The sequence below is a fragment of the Prionailurus bengalensis genome, chromosome C2 (genome assembly GCF_016509475.1).
Source record: "Prionailurus bengalensis isolate Pbe53 chromosome C2, Fcat_Pben_1.1_paternal_pri, whole genome shotgun sequence".
NCBI classification, from domain to species: domain Eukaryota; kingdom Metazoa; phylum Chordata; class Mammalia; order Carnivora; family Felidae; genus Prionailurus; species Prionailurus bengalensis.
In genome coordinates, this window is record NC_057350.1 from 116011442 (window position 1) to 116036159 (window position 24718).

The 24718-nt window shown below is 41.8% G+C and overlaps 1 protein-coding gene across 4 annotated transcripts in view; it reads right to left on the reverse strand.

The window, feature by feature from the left end:
- Nucleotides 1-24718, reverse strand: part of GYG1 (glycogenin 1) — a 75413-nt gene that overhangs the window by 14576 nt on the left and 36119 nt on the right. For 2 of the 4 annotated variants that reach the window (XM_043595185.1, XM_043595183.1), the window contains exons 1-5: nt 20053-20352; nt 17590-17725; nt 15578-15752; nt 15129-15291; nt 3542-3668 (exon numbers count right to left, since the gene is read on the reverse strand). In XM_043595185.1, the coding sequence (XP_043451120.1) occupies nt 3542-3668; nt 15129-15291; nt 15578-15752; nt 17590-17725; nt 20053-20059 (608 nt within the window). In that variant the 5' untranslated portion in view covers nt 20060-20352. Of the gene's footprint in view, nt 1-3541; nt 3669-15128; nt 15292-15577; nt 15753-17589; nt 17726-20052; nt 20353-24718 lie in introns of those variants that run through there. The other 2 variants (XM_043595184.1, XM_043595182.1) reach the window with 1 other exon arrangement.

The window sequence follows — 24718 nt, forward strand, 5'->3', positions numbered from 1 at the left end:
CAATCTGTGGAGTATCCCTGGCAGCCCAAATGTTCATCATCATCTACTTCAGTTTAAAAGATCTGGGTCGGGGCGCCTGGGTGGCTCAGTCGGTTAGGCGGCCGACTTCGGCCCAGGTCACGATCTCACTGTCCGTGAGTTTGAGCCCCGCGTCGGGCCCTGTGCTGATGGCTCAGAGCCTGGAGCCTGTTTCAGATTCTGTGTCTCCCTCTCTCTGACCCTCCCCCGTTCATGCTTTGTCTCTGTCTCAAAAATAAATAAACACTAAAAAAAAAAAAAAAAAAAAAAAAAAAAAAAATCTGGGTCACAAATTTTGCATTAACATGAAACATATATACATACATTTATACATACAAATATATATGTGTGTGTATATATATGCATATATACACACTACACACACACATATATATATATATACACACATATACATATTTATATATAAACTATCTGTCTTTTTTAGCTCTTCCCAACTGAATGAAAAACCTTTGGAGATGGATCTCTGTAAGAAAAACAAAAGCATTTTCTGGCAGAGGGAAGGGAAAAATGAGTTCTTTGATCTGGTTTCAACATTCCTACATAGGCAGCAATGCGGTGAGACAAAGCATCGCCCCGGAAGGTCTTATCACAGAAATGTGGAGCTGACACCCCCCCAGGGCGGACTGTACAGAAGCAGCAGTGGCTCCTATCAGGCCACAGGCCAGCTGACGCGCAATGGACAGAGTTGCTCCCAACTTCCCCAGTGGTTCATATACTCTACGGTTATGGAAATAAACCAGGGAGATTTCCAAAATTAGCATTAATTTGTTGAGCCAGGAAGAAGAAACCATCCTAACCATTTTGGTCATTTAGATCTCAAACCGTTTTTCTGGGAAATTCATTCAGAGGATATAAAAACAACTGGGTTTCTGAGAGAGGGGCCATGGTTCTAGAAAGTGAGTCCCTCTTCCCACAAAAAACTTAAGTTCACTCTACCTGATTCTTGTTCTTCTTTGTCAAAACAAAACAAACGCAAGCAGCATCTGTGCAAACAAGGCTATCACTGAAAGGTACAGTGTGTTCAATCTTGGTAATAAGGAGAAAATCAAATGGAGTCCAAATGAACCATAGGGGAGACAGTTGCTAGGCATCAGGGGCCACATTACACAAAAAACACGAACCTTTAAACATTAGGTTGACTATTTGGGAACTGAGACCAACTGGAAGGAATTTCAGATTCATGCCTCCCCAACATATTCATCGCAAGACACATGCTCACTGTGCAGAATTAAGTGGGATGGTGGGTGGAATCGCTCACACTACTAATTATTCTTGCTCCTTCACCCTCTCATTTTTTTTGCTTGCTCAGCTGAATCTAGTCAATTACATTAAGCGACTGCCCTATTATAACAAATTCAGTTCTAGGGGGTCAAGCTATCATGGTATGCAGGAGCACGGTTGAAAGTAGCAGGGCGAGTTATGAGGCAATACGAATTAAAAGAATCAGGCCCACATTTCCAAGCAAGACAGGTTGGTACTTGACAAGGCCAAGGACTGAGAGACAAAATAATAATAAGAAGAAGAGGAATTAAAAAATGCTTCTCTGAATCCACCCCTTGGTAATGAATCCTGTTCTACTTGCTTTACTCAGACTACAGTTGGTATGTTTCAGAGTTTGCCTGTTTCATTCTAGACAGGGAAGACAATCAAGAACCTACAATATGTCGGAGACATATACCGAGAGAACAGTTAGGGAGGAAAGAACACAAGATACTCGAGACCCTTATCTGGGGGAATGTTGACAGAGTTTTCCCAGAAAAGAACAGAAAAGGAAACACTTCTGCCACAAAAAGCCAGACATGCTCATTACTGTGGTGGGAGACTTAAAGAGAGGACTTTGGATAATGAAACATGAGGAGTGAAATAAAGCCCTTTGTTTTCTGCTCACTCAGGAATGCCCATGTGGGACAGAGAGTGGAGAGCTGAGCCCAACTCAATGAAGAGCTTTGCTGCTCACGGCTGTGTCTCAGATCAACCTGACAGGTTGGCCTCCTTTCAAGAAGCCTGAATCATCTTCTTCGTTCAACACAAATGAGTCAGAGGCTAAAGAACAGGGCTCAGGCCCTCACTGAGACAAGCACTGCAACTAGGTTGTATTAATTGCTAAATCAGAACCACACCAGGGGGAGTGCCAAATAAGTAATGCTGCCAAAAACAAGATGTTCACTGAGAGCTTTGTGTATGTATGAACTCACTTCATCCTCATGATAAGTCCAGTAGGTAGGTATTCTTTTCCTTCTCATTTTGCATATGGGTAAATGGAGGCACAGAGCCTAAGCCATATAGTAGGTAAACAGCAGAGTGACAACACACACCCTGCTTTTCTGGCTTCAGAAATTACTCTGCTAGACCACCTCTCAAACAAAAAGGACTACTAACCTGACGTTTACTGAGTGCTAAAGGTAGGTCAGGTCCTCTTCTAACCACTTCATAAAATTACCTCCCTTAGTGATCACAATTAGCTTTGGAGGACCCACAGGCAGACAAATTCAGTAACTAGTCTAACTTCCAGTGAACTACAAGTTCAGTAATTTTTAATTTTTTTAATGTTTATTTATTTTTGAGAGAGAGAGAGAGATACAGAGTGTGAGCAAGGGAGGGGCAGGGAGAGGGAGACACAGAATCCGAAGCAGGCTCCAGGCTCTGAGTTGTCAGCGCAGAGCCCGACACAGGGCTCGAACTCACAAACCATGAGATCATGACCTGACCCAAAGCTGGACGCTTAACCGACTGAGCCACCCAGGCTCCCCCAAGTTCAGTAATTATTAACCAATCAGGAAGAAGCTACTCCAGAATGTGAACTGAGGTGGTTTGACTCCACAGTCCCTGCTCTTGACCACGACACCACACTGTTGCCAGCACTTGCTTGGTCTCCATAATAACCACGGAGAAAGCTATTAACACCCTCATTTTAGAGGTGAGGGAGCTGAAGCTCAGCAGCCAATATGAAGCAGAAGTTGGGTTTGTGCCCAAAGTACGTATTTTTTTTTTTTGTGCCCAAAGTACGTATTCTTTTTTTTTAATGTTTATTTTTGAGAGAGAGAGAGAGAGAGAGAGACAGAGAGAGAGTGAGGGTGTGGGAGGGCAGAGAGAGGGGCAGATACAGAATCCAAAGCAGCCTCCAGGCTCTGAGCTGTGAGCACAGAGCCTGACACAGGGCTTGAACTCATGAGCTGTGAGATTATGACCTGAGCTGAAGTCAGACGCTCAACCAACTGAGCCACCTAGGGGCCCCTTAATTTTTATTTATTTTTTTAATGTTTATTTAATGGGAAACTTTTCCCATAAGGCAGTTAAGTGTTCTCTGGGTCACCGCAAACATAAAGTAATTGATAACATCAAGGCCTTTCCAGATACAGCCATGTTTCTCATAAGAGAAAGACTTCCCCCAAAGTCCCCACTGGTTATTGCCCTCAGAATGATCATGAGGAACCCCCAAAATCTTAAATCCCACTCCCCTGCCCTGACCATCTCCAGTAACAGTTAAACCATTTGCACTTACGCTCTAAATGCTGGGAGGTAGGAGTATATAGAAATGCTGCTTAGATTATAAATAAATGGCAGATGTTTTCTGATATCTGTTGTTGCCCAGCCACTAAAAAATGTGTTCAGTAAACCCTGGTCCCCACCTGAAAGAAAAAAAAAAAAAGAATTAGTTATATACTTCAAAGAGAGGTCAATTTTATATAAATGTATAACTGGATCTTTAAGAACAGGTACGAATTCCACTGTTAAAATAAGAAACTCCATGTTAAACCTACCAAGGTCACCAGTTTTTTTTAGTTAATTCACTAATTCAACATTTGTTGAGGAGCTGCTATGTGCCAGTCACTGTACCAGGTACTGAAGACTCAACAGTGAACAAAGAAACGGTCATGATCTTCATGATGGGCAGGGCAGGAGGAGGAAATATACACTAGTACCAGCATATTAAGAGTCCATAAACAGTATCACAAATGGGGAGAAGGGCAGCAAAACCAAGTACTGGGTGCTGAGGCATGTGTGAGTGGCTCAAGACCATATACGGGGGCAGGGAAGGCTTCCATGAGGAAGTTGTATTGAAGCCAAGATCTAAGGGGTGTACAGGAGTACTTGACTAATACAGGAGGAGAAGGGGAGGGCAGATGGTGTTTTAGGCCGAACAAACAGATGTACCAAAGATCCAAGGTGGACAGGAACACAAAGCTGTGGTAAGAAGACCATGAAGGTGGCCTGTGTCAATGGACTGCAGAATGTGGGAAGGGGTTACAGAGCACTGGGGGAGTCTCAAAGAGGCAGGCATGGACTAGACCACACGGGGCTCACACTATAGACCTTATCCTCAGTTACAGATTTTGGACTTTATGTTAAGAACAATGGGGGAAGGGGAAGGTAGTAAAAAGCAAAGAGAGCAAACTGGGATAATGGAATTGTTTTCCAGAGCCCCCAACCACTGGCTCATCAACAGACACCCAGAAGGACACATCACCCTAGTGTACTTTCCTACCACCGACCAAGCCTCTGGACAGGTCCAGGCCAGTCATTTCTGGGACCACAACCACACAGCATAGTACATGATCAGCCACTGGGGGTTCCTGATCTTCAGGTTTTCCTTGGAAAGTGCCAACCATGGCCATTCATTCAAAACAAGAACAATAAAAATCTAAACAGCTAAGCACCTGACCTAAATCATAAACATATAAATAACCAAACAGGTCACTAAGCCACCTCAAAACATATTCTGTCACATAGCCCATGTCCTTTCAGTTTCAGGCTCATGAGAGTTCAGAAAACATGCACAGAGCCAGAGTCTTCCTATATAGCAAAACAGTAGTTTGGGTATATGGGTGCGTGTGTGTGTACACACGTGCATGGGGGATGGCAGGCAGGGAGAATCCTGCTCTTTTGAAGTATGAGGCTAGTAACCTGAGCAGTTACTTTCCTCCTTAGTCTGCTTTGCCCCAAGACCCAGTTTCCTTCCTAAATATACAGCAGGCTCAACTGGCTGTCATTATTTGGTTTTCACTGGTTTTGAAAGACTTAAACAATCTGGATATTTAATATTTGGAACAAAGTAGGAAGACCAAGCATTAGGTTTGAAGTCCAACTGTACCTTATCCATCTTCTGTATATCTCATCCTTTCTAAATACCCTCAGTCAACTCTATGGACCAAAGGTATTTGTAGTACAAATGTCTATGGAATAACTTCTTTGTATTAGGAGGCTCTGATAGCTCCCCATTCCTCAAGGGACAAACAGCTCAACAGAAAATCAAGATTTTACCCTCATAAGTTCTAAAGGACAACAAAGATGGCATCAGGATGTGCCTCACTGGTTACGTGAACAAGAGCAGAGTTTAGCTGCATTGACATATCAAAATTTAACATATTGAGACACAAAATATTAAACCCATTCATCAGAGGCTTACTTGGGATTCTACAAAGAGACACCCCAACTGTGGGCACAGACAGTGGTGGTTGAGGTACAGAGACCTAAAGGTTTACTAATTTACTTTTACATATAATAATCAAAAATAAAGTTTGAGGAAATGTTTACAGCAGTTTTATTCATAACAGCACAAAAGTGGAAACAGTCCAAATGTCCTTCGACAGGTGTATGAATGGGATACCTCCATACAATGGAACATTACTCAACAATATAAAGGAAAAAAGTACGGAAGCCCACAGCAACTTGGATGGATCTCAAGAGAATTATGTTGTATGAAAAAAATCCAGTCCTGCAAAGTTACATACTACATTGTGCCATTTATAGAACATTCTTTACATTACAAAATTATAAAGACAGAACTTGTGGGTACCGGCAGTTAAGGAGCAGGGAGATGAAGAGAAATGGCCATGACCATAAAGGGGGGAGAATAAAGGATCCCTGTGAAGGAACTGCTCTACTTCAACTGTGTTAGTGGTCACACCAAACTACACACATAACATTGCATAGAAAACACACACACAAACATGTAAAACTGGCGAAATCTGAAAGGTGATGGATCCTATGTCAGTGGAATTACGTAAGATGTTACCATTTGGGAAACTGGGTGAAGGGTACATGGGGCCCTTCTGTATTGTTCTTACAACTGCATGTGTATCTACAATTCTCTCAAAATAAGCTTTTTTGAAAGTCTGAGGATTAATGTGCTTAAAATGCAAAATACAATCAAGAACTGTTAGTCATCAGACTCTAAATCCACAAAGACTATGGCTCCTTTTGCTTAGTACTATAATTCTAGCACTTAGCAGAATGCCTTACACACATGTAAGTTACTTAATGTAATGAATATACTTGATGTTCTTTAATAGCAGAAGAGTTGAAAGAACCTGAATATCCCATTACAGCAGAATGGTTAGTACATTAGGATATTAACCACTCATGGGAATATTATTCAGCCATTAAAACTAACGGCTATAAAGATGATGCAATATAATGATTTACAGTGACACACATCATTATAACTAAGACTATAAACACTCGTATTGGAAAAAATAAACAGTAATAGTATACAAGGTGATTGGTATTACACATATGCTCTCCCCATGACTTTTACTTAGTATAGTTTTATTACTTTTGTAATTTTATAACTTTAAAATAGTATAATGAAGGACAAAAATGTGAATTGTGCTAAACCTTTTTCTTTCTAAATATTCTTTACGTGTTCACTTATTTTCATTATGAAGTATGAAGCTATCAAGAGAAAATTATATGTATAGTTTATAAAGAACAAAATTGTATGCTCAACTTAAAAACTTGTACATTACCAATGCTGTTTAAATTCTGTGTGTGCTCCCTAATCCAATCCCACTACCCCTCCCCCAGAAGTAACTATTAATCATGAGGGTTTTTTTTTCAGATTTTTTAAATGTTTATTTTATTACTTATTTTTGACAGAGAGACAGTGTGAGTGGGGGAGGAGCAGAGAGAGGAAGACAACAGAATCTGAAGCAGGCTCCAGGCTCTGAGCTGTCCGCACAGAGCCCAATGTGGGACTTGAACTCATGAACCGGGAGATCATGACCTGAGCCGAAGTTGGACACTCAACTGACTAAGCCACCCAGGTGCCCTTGAGTTTTGTTTCTAATTATCTTGATATCCTTGGTTTTACCACATATGTATGCCCACACAACATATGTAGTTTCACTTGTTTCTGAAGTTTGTAAAATTGGGGATCATGCTATATATTTTCTACTAGTTTTTCTTAGTGCCACATTATAAGACCTTTTTGAAATTAAGCAATTCTACTGAAAAGGACTACTGAGTACATGCAGCACAATGAAGAAATCTAATTCCATGAAGGTCAAAATAGTAGTTGTAAAGCAGAACTTCCCAATCGGACAGGATGATCCTGGTAAAGAGGAATCAGAGCTGTTGATCCCTCAGAGCCCCTGGCCGGCTGCCTCTGGCTACAAAAGGCTGTTTCTGTTTACCCTCAGGTACCCTACAAACATCATCAGTCCCTCAACCATGTGCCACAGCAGGGCAGAGATGCCCTGTGGGGGACAGGCAACGAGAGAGATGAAACAGGCAGAGACAACTTGTGAGTCAGTGGAACCCATTCCAATCATCAAATCTTTAAACATGCAGCAAGGACCTTGAAACTTCCACGGCCACCAACTTCATTCTGTGACTACACAGGGTCAACTTTTAGCCAAAAATTGTGGATTAAAAACAGAATTGAACTCTGCCTAAAAGGCTGAAGCTTCTCATATGATTTTTAAGTTTAGCATTCCAAACCTCTTTTTCCAAATGCCCAATTCCATATTTCAAGGTCAAATAGATGTTTTAACTTCATCAGAAAAAATCTATGTTTAATGTTATCAATAGCTTCTTTTTAGAAGTCCCTAAGAGCACAACTCAAAGCAGAATGCAAATCTAAGCACATCTGTGCTACAAAACATACAAGAGATGCGAGGAAGACAGCTAAATTTTCACTACAAAACCCCCAGGACTTTTTAGTCCAGTACATTTTAGTCAGACTTCCCGAGGCAACATTATTTATTCTGACAGGTTAAGATACTTTTAATCTCAATCATCTATGAACCGACAAACATGATTAACAGCTGTGATCCACCAGGCCAGGGCGTGGCAACACAGGTGAGAGCTAGAAAGGAAAAGGAACAAGGGACACATGGCACCTGTTTTGCAAACAAAAGCAAAGATCAGATTCTACATCATCCTTCCACCTGGCTACCCAAGTATAGTAATAACCTTATAACCACTTGGTATTTTCCAGGTCTTTTGACCAGGGTCATGAACCTGGTAACCAGAGACACATCACAGCATTTATCAGTAACTCAGTCTAGTATTTTATAAGACAGAAATAGAGTGGAGTGCTGTCTTTCAAATTTGTGCATTTGTTTTTGTGCTCTTCCATAGTTTGTTGGCAGTTGTCTTGACTACTGTGGGTAATAGGGAGGGTGGGTCAATTCTGGTTTAAACATGAAGGCTAGTAGCTCAGCCACAGGAATGTTCCCCCTAGAATCATCCTCCTCAAAGCGGTCCAGGTCTCTGCACCAGGAGCATCATCTGAGAGCTTGATAAATGCAGAATGTTAAGCCCCAACCCAGACCTACAGAATCAGAATCCACATTTCAGTTCCCAGGTGACTTCTTTGCATATTAGAATACATGAAGCACTGGTTTAGAATCTTTCAGAGAATGACTCTTTAAAAAAAAAAAATTAACATTTTTAATTAAAATTTTTTTTTAACGTTTATTTTTACAGAGAGAGAGAAAGAGAGAGCATGAGTGGGGGAGAGGCAGAGAGAGGGGGAGACACAGAATCTGAAACAGGCTCCAGGCTCCGAGCTGTCAACACAGAGCCTGATGCAGGGCTCGAACCCATGAACCATGAGATCATGACGTGAGCTGAAGTCAGGCACTCAACTGACTGAGCCACCCAGGCGCCCCTCATTTATCTTTGAGAGGGACAGAGTGAGCACGAGTTGGGTAGGTACAGAAAGGGGGAAAGAGGATCCGAAGTTGGCTCCACGTTGACAGCAGAGAGCCAGATGTGGGGCTCAAACTCATGAACCTTGAGATCATGACTTGAGCCAAAGTTGGATGCTCAACCGACTGAGCCACCCAGGTACCCCAGGGAATGACTTCCCCCTTTTTTTAAACTCTTACCAGAGAATGCAATGCTCAGTGTCGTTTCTATAGAAAATGTCTGAAGTTATATAAATTAGGTATAGGCATTATGGATAGGATGCTTAGTAAGAGAAGTTTCAGCTCTCAAATGGTTCTCAATCTAATAAAGGAGCACAGGAGCAGATACTAAGCAAATAAAGTAAAATATACTTAATATTATAAGAAATATAGGCAAGTGCTGAAATGAAAATGTGACTCACTTGTTAATACTGACTTCTACAATATACTGGTATCATTTCTGCCTACCGCAAACATGCCAAGGATTATAGCTTATGAATGGCCCAGATCTTGGGGATATTTCCATGAGGTTTACCAAAGAGGAGAGGATTAACCCCAGGTAGTTCATGGAAATCCAGGCACTTGAAATTTGGGTTTATCACTGCATCTCACTGGCCTCAACCCATTTAAGTCAAGAAAAATTGATTTTTACCACTTCATTATAGCTTTTTTTTTTTTTTTTACTTCTTTTAAAGAAAGATTCTTAATCAAGATGTTAAAAAATATAAAAATGCAAGGAAGCGTTTATTCTTAGCTTAAATTTTACTTTCTCAATTTAAGGCAGGTCCTCCTAGTGTATATTTGCTTAGCATTCTGAATTTATCAGAATCACAATTACATGATTATGTGAGTTATGTAATTAGTTATTAAATTCCTGTAAGGTCTCCTATAAGCTTTATAGAGGCAAGGATAAAAGTCAATTATTTACCAGTCTACTGCTGTCCATTAAATTCAGCATCTTGCCCAGATTAGTAAATTATGTAAATGCTGAATGGACTACCGACATGTAGCAAGTAACACTTCCAAGAATTCTTCCAGACTCACAAACCAATGCAAGACCATCAACTGTGCAGCTGATTTAAAAAGACAAAGTACTTCTAGATACTGTGGTTCACTAGAGAAGAGCAGTAAGCTGTAGACTACAGACTAGTAAGCAGTAACTGTAGTCTACTTGTGGTAGACTTGAGCTTCCATTTCTTTATCTGTACAATGCAGAATGTATCAGCTGTGCACCACTCAGAGGAAGGAATTTTAAGTAATTAATCTGTAATAAGGGCTGTGTAATAGACATTCTCCTCCATCCTGTATTATTACCAGGGTACATTTTTGTGAATGCTGCAGTATGGACTAGTGGGGAGAGAAGGAAGCACATGTACACACACACCCCAGCTACAGAGTCAAGGAACACTGTCTGGTTCAGACCTGGCTCTGCCAGCAGCTAAGGAACACTGGGCAAGCTGCTGTCCTGAATCATTATAGGAAGTTCCTAGTACTAGTCATACAGCAGGCCCTCAATAATTACCTGTTAAATGAATACATTAATGAGTGAGTGGGTGAATGAGTACCCTCACAGGACTGTTGAGAAATAAGTAAAAAAAGGAGTACGACCAGTAGAAGAGCCTGTACATACTAATATGGACCATTAGTCCTTTCCTCCTCCTCAGTTTCTCACGGGGTTTATGATCTCTGCTGGTTACAAGGCTAGAGACAAACAGATGGCTAACTTAAAAGAAATACTCAAGGGTACAATGAGATAAAAATAGCTCTTGAGAAAAAAAACATGGGTGCTCATTTGTCTTGATATTACATGTCATGACTTTTGCTTTTTGCACTTGAATTCAAGACACTTATTACTCGATCAATTAAATGATATAAATGTAAGAGAACGGAGTAATTTTCAAAGCAATTGATGAAATACCCTAAGGGCCACAAGCAGCCTAGTGTTTGGGCAGCTGGTGCAAGCCTCCAGGCAGCTGTCAAGGTAGAACCCATCAAGTCAGCAAACCAAGTGAGGCACACTTGAATTTCTGAGCTCATTTGGGTTGAACAAGACAAGTGCTATCTGGAAATACCTCTCACCTTGATTCCTTTTTTGGGCAGGTCCAATCTGAAGCCTGGGTAACTTCAAAGATTAATAGGAGGTCAATTTTACAATTTATAAGAATTTAACACCAAATCTTTTGTTATAAATTATTTTAACAACTTTTCATACTCTCTTGGTTTACTACATCTCTAAGCAGAGAAAAAAGGTCTTCTAGTTTAAGGGTCTCAATGACCACTCAGGATATGGAACATGTAGGTAGAAGGATCTCACAGAAGATCTTGGATTCTACTTAAAGTAAAATCATAGCTAATATTCTACTTCCAATTTATTGTCTCCCATTCTTTCTGAAAATTCAACCATAGACCAAAATTTCATTATTCCAATAACAAGTTTTGGGTGTTTAAGTTACAGTAACATAATCTCCAAATTTTTTTAAAAAGAACATTCCAAGTTGGAAAATATGAATTCCTCTTTTTGACTTAGGTTTTTGAAACTAACACATACAGATAAAATTTAACAGACAGTAATTATCAAACACTAAACTCTTCAACCGTACAAGTACCCTTAATTTAGGCGGCTTTAGAGTAACAGAAAAGAAAATAAGCCTCAACTTGCATTCAGATTGGTTTCAAGAGCCAAGTGCATCATCTTCGTCGTACTTTGAGTATGTAGAGACAAAACTGTCGCTTAGTATCTAATATAATCGCTCTCTTCCTCTCATTGCTGAATTAACCTGATCATGTCACGCTCTCAAAAATGTTAGTGCATATATATTTCACAACAGCCATTGTTCAACTTTCAGGAAACATGTAACGTCAGCTATGACGTAAGTGCCAAGACAGTCTGCAAATACAAACGGTATAGAACTTAGACGCTTCATTACGGAAAATCAGACATCAGTCATGAACGAGGTGTGCAAGTCACTCGTAAATTCTAATACTCTATTTATATTTGTAAAGAAAAGTCAAAGTGTCTAGTGTGATTGCCATTTTAGGGTTATTCTCTTGGCCAGAGGCCCTGGGGCAGGGGCGGGGGAGGTAGTAATTAGAGGGCTGGTGATTAGAAGTATGACAGTCACATTCCTCTGCATTAGAAGGGCTGGGAAAGCAGCTGCCAACACTCAGCCATCAGCAGCCTGTGTGGCTTGTCAGCGGACACCAGGCCCCATAGTTTTTGCTGAATGTATGCAAGAGATTAAGCAGGACTTGCAAGATATTCAGACTAAGATATAATCACCTACAAATGGGTTTTCTTTAGTACCAGTCTGAAGATCCTGGGTCCTAAGCCCCCTGTGGAGTAAAAATAGGGGATGAAGGTGGATGGTGAATACTTATGGAGATTAGACAATGTGAAAGGAAACATCTGAAAACGTTCCTATCTCAGTGCCTAGGACAGAACATCTAAACAAAATAGGGCAAAGCACTGAAAATCTGAAGCAAAGCAAGGTTACCACCGTCATGAGAAAGAGATGTAGCTCACAAAGAAATGTTACGTGTAAGTCTAAGTAAGTCTTTATGTCGTACAGGTATTAATTCAATAGGACAGTAAACTTCTCCAGAGTGGAACAGGCTTCCACAGTATGTTGTGAGCTTTCTTTGGGAAGTAAAGCTTAACACAACATGAAAACTACCTTTCATTTAAGAGCTGCTAGTCTTCTGTTGAATTTAGACAACATATTGAGAGTAACTGTCAGTTTCCATCTGCATAACTGAATTTTCAACTCCTTTGGTTAAGCATTTCTATTAACAGAGAAAACTCTATCCTTCGCCACCAACAAGCCAGGAAATGGAACACCTTAGAGAAAGACCAGCTCCTGGAAACCTTGCTGAAGACTAAAATATGCTACCAGGCACACAGGGAATCTCTCAGTGGTCTCAGATTCTGGCTGAAAAAGCAGAAAGTGCTTTCTAGTTGAGCACTTTTCACACATTCTGGCTTCTTAACAAAGAATTCAACTCCTCTAGTACCTCCTGTATCTCAAACAAGGTAGATGATCCAGATTGGTTTCTACAAGTTAATCAATTAGTTTTATATGCTAAAACTGTAACCTGGTACAGGTACCAGGTTTGGTACCCAAATTCTCAACAAAATCTAGTAGTACTCTTCTGGATTAGAAATTGAATGGATTCTCTTTACGCTATTACAATCATTGGGATTTCAGGCTGCTCCATCTACTTGAGAATGCAGTGTGTTTACTGGAGCGGAGAATTTACACTAATTTTCTGGCATATTTCCCTACTTCCTTCAAATCTGAGCAGAGGAGGTGAAGAAAGCTGTATTTTGCCAGGAAGGTTAACAGTGGACTTCCTCTGAAAGTACACTCACCTTCTTCCTTTTATGGCAAAGGTTTTAGTAATAGCGGCACAAATAGGGAACGTGTGTTTTGAACTCAAATACTAATACACTTTTCATTTCTTATATGGAGCTAAAAAAAGTCCATCAGAAAAGAAGTTGCATTTGGCCCTGACCACAGTGAACGTTCAACATGTTATTTTTTACTTAGGGTGCTTAACAGAAGACTGCACTTTTCAGATGCTGCCATTCATTACAGTTCACATATTCCTGCTAGTGGTTCTAGAGCATGCAGTGTCTTGGCCTAGCACAAAGTTTCTCAGCCTTGGCACTACTGATATTTGAGGTCTGATAATGCTTTGTCATGGGTCTGCCCTGTGTTGTAGGATGCTGAGCAGCAGCCCTAGCCTCTACCTGCTAGATGCCAGAAGCACCCTTCTTCCCAGCTGTCACAACCCAACAGGTCTCCAGACGTTTCCAAATGTCCCTTGGGAAGCCAAAGCAGCCCCACGTGGAGAGCTCCTGGTATAGAGCATAAACTAGCCAAATTATGACTCAAGATCGAGACTTAAACTTTCTTATTTTCAGTGACATTTCAAAAGCTGCATATCCCAAATCCTCAAGTGACCATTTTCTGTGAGTAGCAACAACAAATAGCAACCCAATTTCAGTTCTTTGTATACCTTTAAATGTTTTAACTTCAGCAATCTGACAAACTTTTAATCTTTTAGTTTAAAACAAGCAAACTGGAGATTTTGACTTTTAACTCTATAACTAGTTAATGGAAATGAACCTTCCTATCTATATTGAGGGCTAAACCCAAGGTCAAATGAAGAAAGCTGTTTCCCCCAGTTTCAAAAGATCTACTCCCTGCAAATCTCAGATCTGCTCTTGGAGAGGAGACAGGGGAAAAAGAATCCCCTGGAGCCAAGGCTCTGCTTCAGGGCTCAGGGCTCTTTGCCACGATGTCAAGTATCTGACAGTAAGTCACTGCTGAGAAGGCTTCGTCTTGGAGCATACCCTTCATCTTTGATACAACTGGCTTTCCTCTTTATTCAAAAGATCCATCAACATTACTGTTAGACCTGCTTTTGTCTTAGGATGGGATTATTGGGATTATTTCAGAGACTGGCCTGAAATGGAAACAGATCTAATTCATTCAATTAAATTTCTCAAAAGGATGCGGGGCCTTAAATCCACAAATAGCCAGGACCTTTCTATATATACGTGTAACTACAGATACACTTATACATTATGGAAAACAGATGCTGACCTTGCCAATGTTCGATTCTTTGGCCTTGCAAACACCACTCTGACATGCAGCCTTATAGAGAATGAGAACTTGGAGACAAAGACTAATCATGTAAAGTTTCTATCTTCTTTTTTGTAATGTTTCCCAAGAGAATGAGAGCCAAATTATCAGGCTTATTCCTCCAATTTCCACGAAGACAATGCTTGGTCCTCCTGTTAGCTCTTCCAATTAAGCTTTCCCGGGTTTCAAGATAGTTGTTAAAGCTTTTGATTTAAGAACAGTCTTTTGAATTCTTAAATAACCATGGTTCATTTATCATACTCTAACTTAGATGCAAGAAAGCCAGTTAAAAGCAGGTGTGTAAAACTGCCTCTCCTCGTTTAGGTTAATCCCATATACTTAATAGAAGAAAGAGGCATGTATGCGAACACACAACAGTATTTTCCAACAAAAACAAATGAAAGTGTTTACTACATCTCATGCGTTGCTGTCTTCCAGGCATAAGAAATCAAAGCAATTAGATCCCAGAGAAGAGCAGCTCCTAGAAGTTACTAGCAGCTCAAATATAAAGATAACAGACACATACCATCGAAACTGCCCTGCTCGGAAGCAAGGTGCAACAGCTGATTGTAGGTTTCAACTGAGGGCTGATAAACAAAGACTCCAGAATTGAAGCAGTCAGGCCACCCTGGGTCTGGTGCCGCCGACAACTCTTCTCTCTCAAAAAGATCATCAATATTTGCTAGGACCTAATTCAAAAGGGAGATGGGAGAGGAAGCATTACAGATATGTTCTGCCCCAGCATACTCTTAAGTTCTCCCTAAGTTATCCAACACAAAAGATGCAATCTGCTGCTGATCTTAACCATTCGGATGACAGCTGTAAGGCAGCCTGGGCCAACTCTCCTTCATCACCTGATGCTTTTAATGAGTGGCTTTATCTGAACTTTACAGTCGAGTCTTAAGAGCGTTCCTCAAATGCCTAACTGGTCTCAGTTACTATATACATCTTTTCAGTCATCAGACTCACACTCACCAGAGTATCTGCATCCATGAATACACATTTTGAATACTGTGTAAGTGACCAGCAGTGGAGTTTAGTTAACGTGACACCCAATTCAGGCCTCCTCATTAAGGTTAGATGAGCAGAATCGCCACTGTCTAAGACATCTACTGTGAGGACTTCATCGAAGATGGTCTCTAAAACTTTTCTGTCAAGATAAAATCCAGAAAACAGCGCGCTTAGTGTCTTTTCAGACAAGTAACAAGTAATCCATTATTGCAGCCTTATTAGTCTATCCGTCAATTACTAAAGCCATCTGTTACTTTGATATACTATCTTAAATAGGTCTTAATTTACTTCAGGCCAAGCTGTATTAACTTGCATATGTAGTTAACATCACTAATAAAAATTGCTTTGGTGAGGCTGAAACACTGGTCTTAAAACTTTATTACAGAAGTTTCCTAATTTTTATTATACCACTGAATGCCAGGCAAATTGTAGCAACAGCCTGTCAAAATGGGACTCCCATTTGGAAAGAGCACATCTTTACAACAGACTATGTATTTAACAATGATACTTCATTAGAATGGATGCTTGCTGGCTACTGCATGTTTTTATAAATGATGCTAAATCCACAGAATACCTGCAGTGAAGCCTACAACTACCCATTTTCGCTAAAGCAGATGACAGAACTGTGTGTCCCAAAAGAAGTTAAAGGACTCAGTTATTCAGTTGCCAAGCTTTAGCACTGAATATAACCCACACTTATATGCTTAGCACTTCTGGCATGGTGAGAGACTCACTGTGGTTTGTGATGTACAACACTCCTCCGTCCCCAAAATTAACTCAAGATTTATTTTAGAAAGCAATGTTGAGGTGGGTTAAGTGGGGGTATACTTCCGTAAAACACTAGGCTCAGCACAAGGGAACACATATGATAAAAAGATCATTCAAAGTTTATAACAATATGAAACATGCAGAATAAAACTGGTGTTGTATTATCTGTCCCCAAGCTGTAGAAAAATATGTTCTAATTCACACAGTAAACTTGATCTTTTTCAAAATAAATGGTCAGTGGAGCTATTTTCCACAGCAAAGGGGGATCTAAGACTCCATCTGTCTTCTTACACACATCCTCACTAAATAGACTGCAAATTAGGACATACACATTAGGAAACAGTCTTTTTGGCATTTTCCTAAATTACCCTTTAGAAACAAGGTTAGTATTGAGATTATTTATATATACATAAGTGGTGTGTGTGTGTGTGTGTGTAATGCCTTTTCAGAGATCCCTGGCATGTGCTTACACATCTTGTAAGAAGTTGCAAGAAGTGCATGTTCAATTTCTAAGACAAATAGAAAAACTAAACACCATACAGAGCTGTAAGTGTGCCCAGATATTTTTGTAGTATTAGGATCTAGGCAGTTCATTCAAATACTTCAAAATTTAATACCAACAAATCAAAGTGAACTAACCCAATCACAAGCAGTGTGTGTCCCCCAATCCCCACCCCCAGGAGGCTCACTTAGCATAATCCTTAGTTCAGAGAGCCCTTTGGCAAATATTCTAGTCTATTAAATGGTAAATGAAGGTCTTTAGGTTACAAATGTCAACTGACAATGGAGAAAAATGCTCCTTACTTTCAGTCACCTAGAGGTTTCCCTAGTTGGGAACAGGAAACAAAGTAGCCCTGCTACATTTGGGGAAAGGAATGTAAGTGAAGTGTGACCACATAAAAGGAATGCCTGGACTAAAACTTTCACTCAGGTCATCCTAGAAAACTTGCTTACTGGAGAGGCCTTCTCCCAGCTGGAACCAGTTAAAGCATGGGTCAGAATAGCACCTCCCAGAAGGAAGATCAGCTGGAATATCTCCCAAGAGCTAGGAAGAGGTTTCAGATCCAGGAATCCTTCACTCAGCAACTCTGATCCTTCTCCACCTACGGCTCAACCCCTGGAATGGGAACGGCCTCAATACCCACTGACACCAGAAGTGGGGTAAGGATGTGGGAGCCCCACCAACAGCTAAGCAGGGAGGTCCTCACCTCATGGAGTCCGAGACCTGCGGTGTGGCAAGAACGACCAGCTTCCTGGTTGTCCTGTGCTGTTTCAGAGAGGAGCCCAGGACCAAGGCTCCTTTGGCATAGGCATCGTTTGTGGTCAGTGTCACAAAGGCCTGATCTTAATACAAAGAGAAAAAAAACCACACTCATTATAATATCCTACCCCAGGAGTCTTTTCAACCACTAACTTGGGAAAAATTAGCTCCTCTGAGATCAACTTCCTTTGTTAATGAAGGAGCAGCCTCTTTGGGAGTGGGGGAAGAACCTAAATGATCACTTTAAGACTAACTCAAGACCATTCTTTGGCAGAAACACAGGCCAAGTTATAAAAATTAAATCCAATTTAGAGTTCGAACATGCAAAATTCTCAGACTAAATGGTAGCTTAACACCAGGTGAACCTCAGGCAATTAACAGGTGGTAATGAAGAAATCAAGAAGTACATTTTCTGTTTCTCCTACAAGTATTTTCAGCCAAGCACAAATCCAACTAATGACCTCAACTGAGAGCACCTGAAAGCAGAGGCTATCTTCTTCATTCTGATGCTTAGGCTTCTGCCAAGCCTCGGGCTTTACAGACTATTTCCTCAACCTGGAGCAAAGGCTCCCACACCACCCACCACATCTCAACAGTCACTTTGAGTCTCTGCTCAAAAATCACCTCCACAGGCCTTCCCTCCTTGGTGCTTCTATCTGAACAGTGGCCAATCACTGTTAATTGGATTTAGGGACCACTTTGTAATCACAAATAAACCTGCTTCCTTTTCCTTGGAGAAGCAAGCAGCACCCTTACCCTGCACCCTGGGACCCCCTCCCCCAACACACACACTCAATAATCACTCAGTCGCCAGAAGGGAAGGCAAATACACAGATTATTCTTCCTACTGAACAAGCCCCTCCCTCCCAAGACCACCAGCCCAGCCTTTAGGATTTCTCCAGTTCTTCCCTGGGACGATTCTGGGGCAGACTCTATCTCTAAGGGGATTTTGGCAAGTTGGTAGGCATCCAAATGTATAGGATACATTTGGCAGGGGTCACCTGGGACACTCTGTCCAACCAAGGAGTTGGGACATTTCGTCACGAAGTCATGCGCTTTCTCATTCTCCCCTTGCCCATTTTCCAATGTGGAGGCTAGAGGCAGAGCAAATTCCATGGAGAAGTGGGAGAAAGCTGTAGGTTATCAAAGGGGCTAGTACATGAGCCAGCCTCTAACCAGAGGGCATCTTCATACCCTGTTGGACTCTCTTCCCAAACAGGCTCACTATTAAATTGTAGAAAACTGGTGTCCCCCAACACCTCAAGGGCCATGGGCTTCCTGCCTAGTCACATTGTAGGAAAGTTCAGAACAATGACACCTGTCACTTGACATCCCCATCAATGTCTGCCTTTACTTGTTCCTTAAAACCATCGTTAAGATGGCAACATTTCAGGCAGTCGGTCCAAGAGTATTTAATATGGAGGGGCGGAGGGGACGGAGGTGGGATAATGACTAATGTTTTAACTGAAAGGCAGTCCTGATTCCAGGGGAACCTGGATAAGAGTTTAATAAGGTAAATAGGATTTAAAGAAGCAAGGATATGTATGATATCCAAAACGAAGTACAGGACAAATGCTTAAAAACATAAGCTGGAACACCCAGCAAACATTACAAATGAACAGAAAAGACCAATGACAGTTGGGTAGAATATAACCGAACTCTGGGTACATCTGCAATCTTTTAGCAGTTCAATTGCTGTAACAACCACGCGATTAGCCTCGTCAACATTAGAAGGACCGGTTATCTTGGAGCTTCTTTTTCTCGGGGCAGAGTCGACCCCTGCAACAAGTGGGCCGGCGCACGCCCACCGCACGGGGCCCGCTCCCCCAGGGCACTCCCCTGGCTCTGGCTTTCCGCAACCCAGCCCCAAAGGCCTAAAAATAGTCTCAGCGTGGCGGCCAGCGCCCGGGCCAGGGCCCGGGCGGAGGTGCCGGGCCGGGGCCGCAGGCGTCCCCGTCTCGCGGCCGGCCCTTCTCGGTGTTCCTGCTTGTGGGAGGCGGGGGCGGCCGCCCACGATCGCGCCGCGCTCCGGGGCTCGGGACCGGCGCCCCCAGGAGCCGGCTCCCCACCCCCACCCAGCCCCGCCGCAGCTGCTCCGCCCGTCCGCCCTTCACGGCGAGAGCAAGAGGAAGGGCACGGAGACGGAAGCAGGAGCGGGGGCTTCGGCAGAGGGCCCAGGGCCCGCCAGGCTGCCCCCCATGACGGCGCCCCGGGCTCCAGGCGGCAGCTCCTGCGCCAGGGGCGGCCGGGCAGCGGCTGACGCAGGAAGCGGCACGCCCGGCTGCAGCCAGCCTGCAACTTTGCGGCGGTCCTAGTCCTGCCGGCAACTCCCCCGAGGCTGAGGGGCGGGCAGACGGCGCGGGACTGGGAGTCGGAGGTCCGGGGGGCGGTGGGCGGCGAGGCGCGTTACCTGTCATGGTGCTGCCGGGTAGGGGCGGGCGGCCGCCGCAGCCGCAGGTTGGTGGCTGGGAGAAGCCGGGCGCCGGGAGGGAGCGCGGCCAACGAGGAGGCGCGGCGGGAGCTGAGCGTCTGCCCGGAGCGCTCTTATAGCGGCTGTCACGTGGCCGCGCACGCTCCCCGCGCCTGCCGGCATCCTCCCAGCTGAGCGGCCGGCCCGGGTCCCCTGCCAGCCCCAGCACCTTCGGGGCTGGGCCCGGTTCCAGCTCCCTGGCACCTCTGGTCCTGTTCCCGAGGGGCACCTGCCTGGGACCTCGTGCCTCCGCATCCCCCACTAGACCGGGGATTTGGAGCGGGACTTTGGGACCGAGCGTGACATCAGCAGCACCAACTCCTGAAGAAGCAGCCTCGGGTTAGAGAACCCAAAGACACAAAAACCGACGACCACTGTGGTCACAATCATTCACTTGAACTGTTTGAAATAAAGTTTAAATTTCACTCTTTTCACCTACCAATCAAATTACAAATCAGCCTCTGTAAACATTTCTCAGTGTTCTCACAATGGTTTTGTGGCTTTGACTGACAAATGAATAAAACTTCACTATAGGATTTAGTTTTGGAGCCCTCTGCATCGATTAGATAGTATTTCATTTTAATCCTTATATCAGCTCGATGAGGTGGGTATTACAATACTCATTTTACGGATGAAGAAACTGAGTTGCAGAAGGGTGACATTACTTGCCTGTGGTCATTTCACTAAGTGGAGAAGGTAGGCAGTTTGGTTTACAGAACTGACCCTTCCTGCCAGTATGGCCATGACATTTCTGGTACCTTGGTGCCCTAAAAAGTTTAGCAAATTATGGTAACTGTTGTTGGGTAATGTACTTGTTTAGGTTAATCTGTTTCACAAATCATTTCTCTAGGAAGTTGAGAAATGTCTCTCTATTGTGATCACACCCTTCTCTCACCATCCCCTCCACCCAGTCCAAATATACCAGGAAAGGAGCAGGTAGTACATTTCTCTGCAAATATTAGTTGCCCTGTAAATGCTGAATGGGAGCCAAATAGGAAATTACCAACATCAATTCAAAAAATGAAATATATTCTTAAGAATAAGCATTCTATTGCAAAGGTGGTATTACTATTTCTTATAATTATCTGTTTCCTCAAGTGTATGCCTGGACCTCCTATATCAGAATGCTTAGGGCACTTGTTAAAATGTTAAGTTTTGGTCCTAAGTCCAGACCTCCTGAATCATTTTTTTATGTTTATTTATTTATTTTGAGAGAGAGAGAGAGAGAGAGGGAGAGAGGGAGATTGAGCAAGTGAGGGGCAGAGAGAGAGGAAAGAGTATCTCAAGCAGGCTCCCCGCTGTTGGTGCAGAGCCCCACATGGGCTCCACCTTATGGGCTCCACCTCATGAACTGGAGTGGAAATCAAGACTTGGTCACTTAACCAACTGAGCCACCCAGGTCCCCCTGAATCAGAATCTTAAGGGCAGAACCCAAGAATCAGCATCTTAATTATCATCTTCCAGGAGACTCTCTTGAATCCTTCCCCTTCCTCCAACCCCACCCTGGCATGGAGACCACTGATGCACTTGGGAAGACATCCTGGTTAGCTGGCTTTATCAACTTCCTTTGCAGAAAGTAGAAATGGGGGGGGGGGGCGGGGGGCAAAGGTACAGTGCATGGGTTTCCATATATTCAAACCCTGTGGCTTTAGAAGAGTTGGCACTCTTTAAGGAATATGAAGCCTGTACTTGAACTGTACCTACCCGGGAGAGGGAAAACAGTTGTATTTAAGGTCTAGATTGTTTCTTTCCATGCTGGTAAGTGGACCTGGAACAGTGAGGTTTTCATCCTTCACTCAGGAACTGTGCTGCTATTAGTGACTTTTTTTTTACCACCTACTGCTTGACAGCTAAGTGTCCAGGCTGGGCTTTCACAAACGGTGAAGCTGGGCCCAAAAGGGCAAAGCCAGGAGGAAGGTCTGGGGACAACTAGAATAGCAAGGAAGCTTTCCTAAGGAACAAGTTCCTGTCTCTCCATCCTCCAGGATGTTTAAGTAAGATTGGTCACCACAGCCTTCTTTCCTGTGTTTCATGCATATTTACAGTGAGAGAAAGTGTATAGCTTTCCCCATTTTATATCAAATAGGGGCATTTTGAGGTTGCTACAATGCTGTCTCAACCAAGATTGCTAATAGCGGCCCACTGCCTAGTTTTCCTGAGGCTGCTCTACATTGAGGTAGGAGGGCAACGCCTCTCAAACTGTAATGTACACACAAATTGGGGAACTTGTTAAAATACAGATTCTGACTCAGTAGTTTGGAGTGGACTTCCTGGGTGATATCGAGGTTGGGGACCATTCTGAATAGCAAGGTGTTTGAACATTCGGGTTGTAAGGATTTAGAAGCAATGGATAGACATACATTTAGTGAGACAAACATTTGAGAATTTAATTTGTTAACTTTTTTCTGGTGAAATTTGTGTAGCAGAATTTCTAAATCCTAAAAGAAAGATTTATATAAGTTTAAAAAGAAAAGCTACATGAGTACTAGTAACTATTAACATAACTATTAACCATTTAAACCTATGCTCAATGTGTATATTTAGCATGGTTGGTCCACAATTCATTTTTAGTTAGTTTTGGGATGCATTATGTAATTTTTTGGCAGGATGCTTACCTTCCTAATTATGTTTTGTTTAAGATAATGTTGAAATCAGTTTGCATTCCCTTGAGCACACACTCTAATTGATGGAGGAAGCAACTGACCTGGAAATGTATTGCAGAGCAGAGGACGACCTGCTGGCCCAAGACACAAACAGTTCCCATGGATAGTCCATGAAACAGAGACACCACATCTGGCTAGACACAGGAACTAACTAGTTAACTAACTATTTAAAATTTTGCCCTTAATTGGTAACACACAAAATCTGCACCCAGAATTGTTGCCAGTGATTCCAATCGAAAGCTTATTCAAGAAATATTATCCCGGGAGGCCCAAAGTTGTTCATTCTTCACTTGAATGAAACTGGAGTCTCAAACTCGACAAGTTGCAAGGACCTGTTGACTAGTTACAATGCCTTTAAAAAATTACTGAGATGTAATTCACATACCATAAAATTCGGCCATTTAAAGTATACAATTAGATGGCGTTTAGTATATTCACAGAATTGTGCAAATATCATCACAGTCTAACTTTGGAACATTACACCACTCAAAAAGAAAACTATAGCTATAAGCAGTCACTCCTTGTTCTCTCTTTCCCTAGCCCTCAGCAACGACTAATCTTTCTGTCTCTATAGATTTGTCTAGAAAGATTTGCCTATATGTGGTCTTTTGTAACTGGCTTATTTCACTTCCATATTTTCATGGTTCTTCCATGTTGTGGTATGTATCAGTGTTTTATTCCTTTTTACTGCCAAATAATATTTCATTATATGGATATATAACATTTTAGTTATTCATTTCATGAATAAACATGCTGACGAACATTTGGGTAGTTTCCACTTTTCAGCTATTACAAATAATGCTGCCATGAATATTTGTGTCCAAGTTTCTGCTCACTTGTTCTCTCTCTCTCTCTCTCTCTCTCTCTCTCTATATATATATATATATACACATATGTTTTAAATTATATAGTGAGGTATATATTTATTTATATATAATATATATTAATCTCCTCCTGGATATATACCAACCATAGAATTGCTGGATCATATGGTAACTCTATCTTTAACATTTTAAGATGGCCAGACTGTTCTCCAAAGTGCCTGCATCATTTGGCATTACCCTTGGTATGAGAATTTCTTAGCCAATATTGTCTTGTATTATAGCTGTCCTAATGGGATCGGAGTAGTAAGTATCTCGTGGTGCATTTGATTTGCATAAGTCCCTAGTGACTTACAATGTTGAGCATTTTTTCATGTGCTTATTGTCCCTTTGCATATCTTCTTTAGAGAAATGTCTGTTAAAACACTTTACTGATTTTTAAATTGAATTGTTTTTTTTTTATCATTCAGTTGTAAGAGTCCTTTATATATTCTGGGTACAAGCCCTTATCAGATATGTATGATTTATGATAAAGATTATAAATGTATTATACATTTTTATTTATAAATATATTATAATTATATATATATATACATATGTGTGTGTGTGTGTGTGTGTGTGTGTGTGTGTGATTTGCAATATATCCTCCTATTCTGTGGGTTGACTTTTTGACTTCCTTGATAGTATTTTTTGGTAGCATAAAAGTTTTAGATTTCTACACAATCCAATTTATTTATTTTTCTTTTTGCTTATGCTTTTGGTGTCATGTCTAAGAAACCACTACCTAACTCCCCATCGTGAAGATTTGCCCTTACGTTTTCTTCTAAGAATTTTACAGTTTTAGCTCTTAAATTTAAGTCTATAATCCGTTTTGTGTTAATTTGTGTGTGTCACATGACATGGAAGTCCAACTTCCTTCTTTTGCATGTGAATACTGAATTGTCCCAGCACCACTTATTGAAAAGACAATTGTTTCTCCTTTGAATGGTCTTGGCACCTTTTTTGAAAATCAGTTGAACATAAATGTGACAATGAGTTCTGGACTCATTCTACTCCACTGATCTATGTGTCTATCCTAATGCTAATTCTAGATTGTCTTCATTTCTGCAGCTTGTAGTAAGT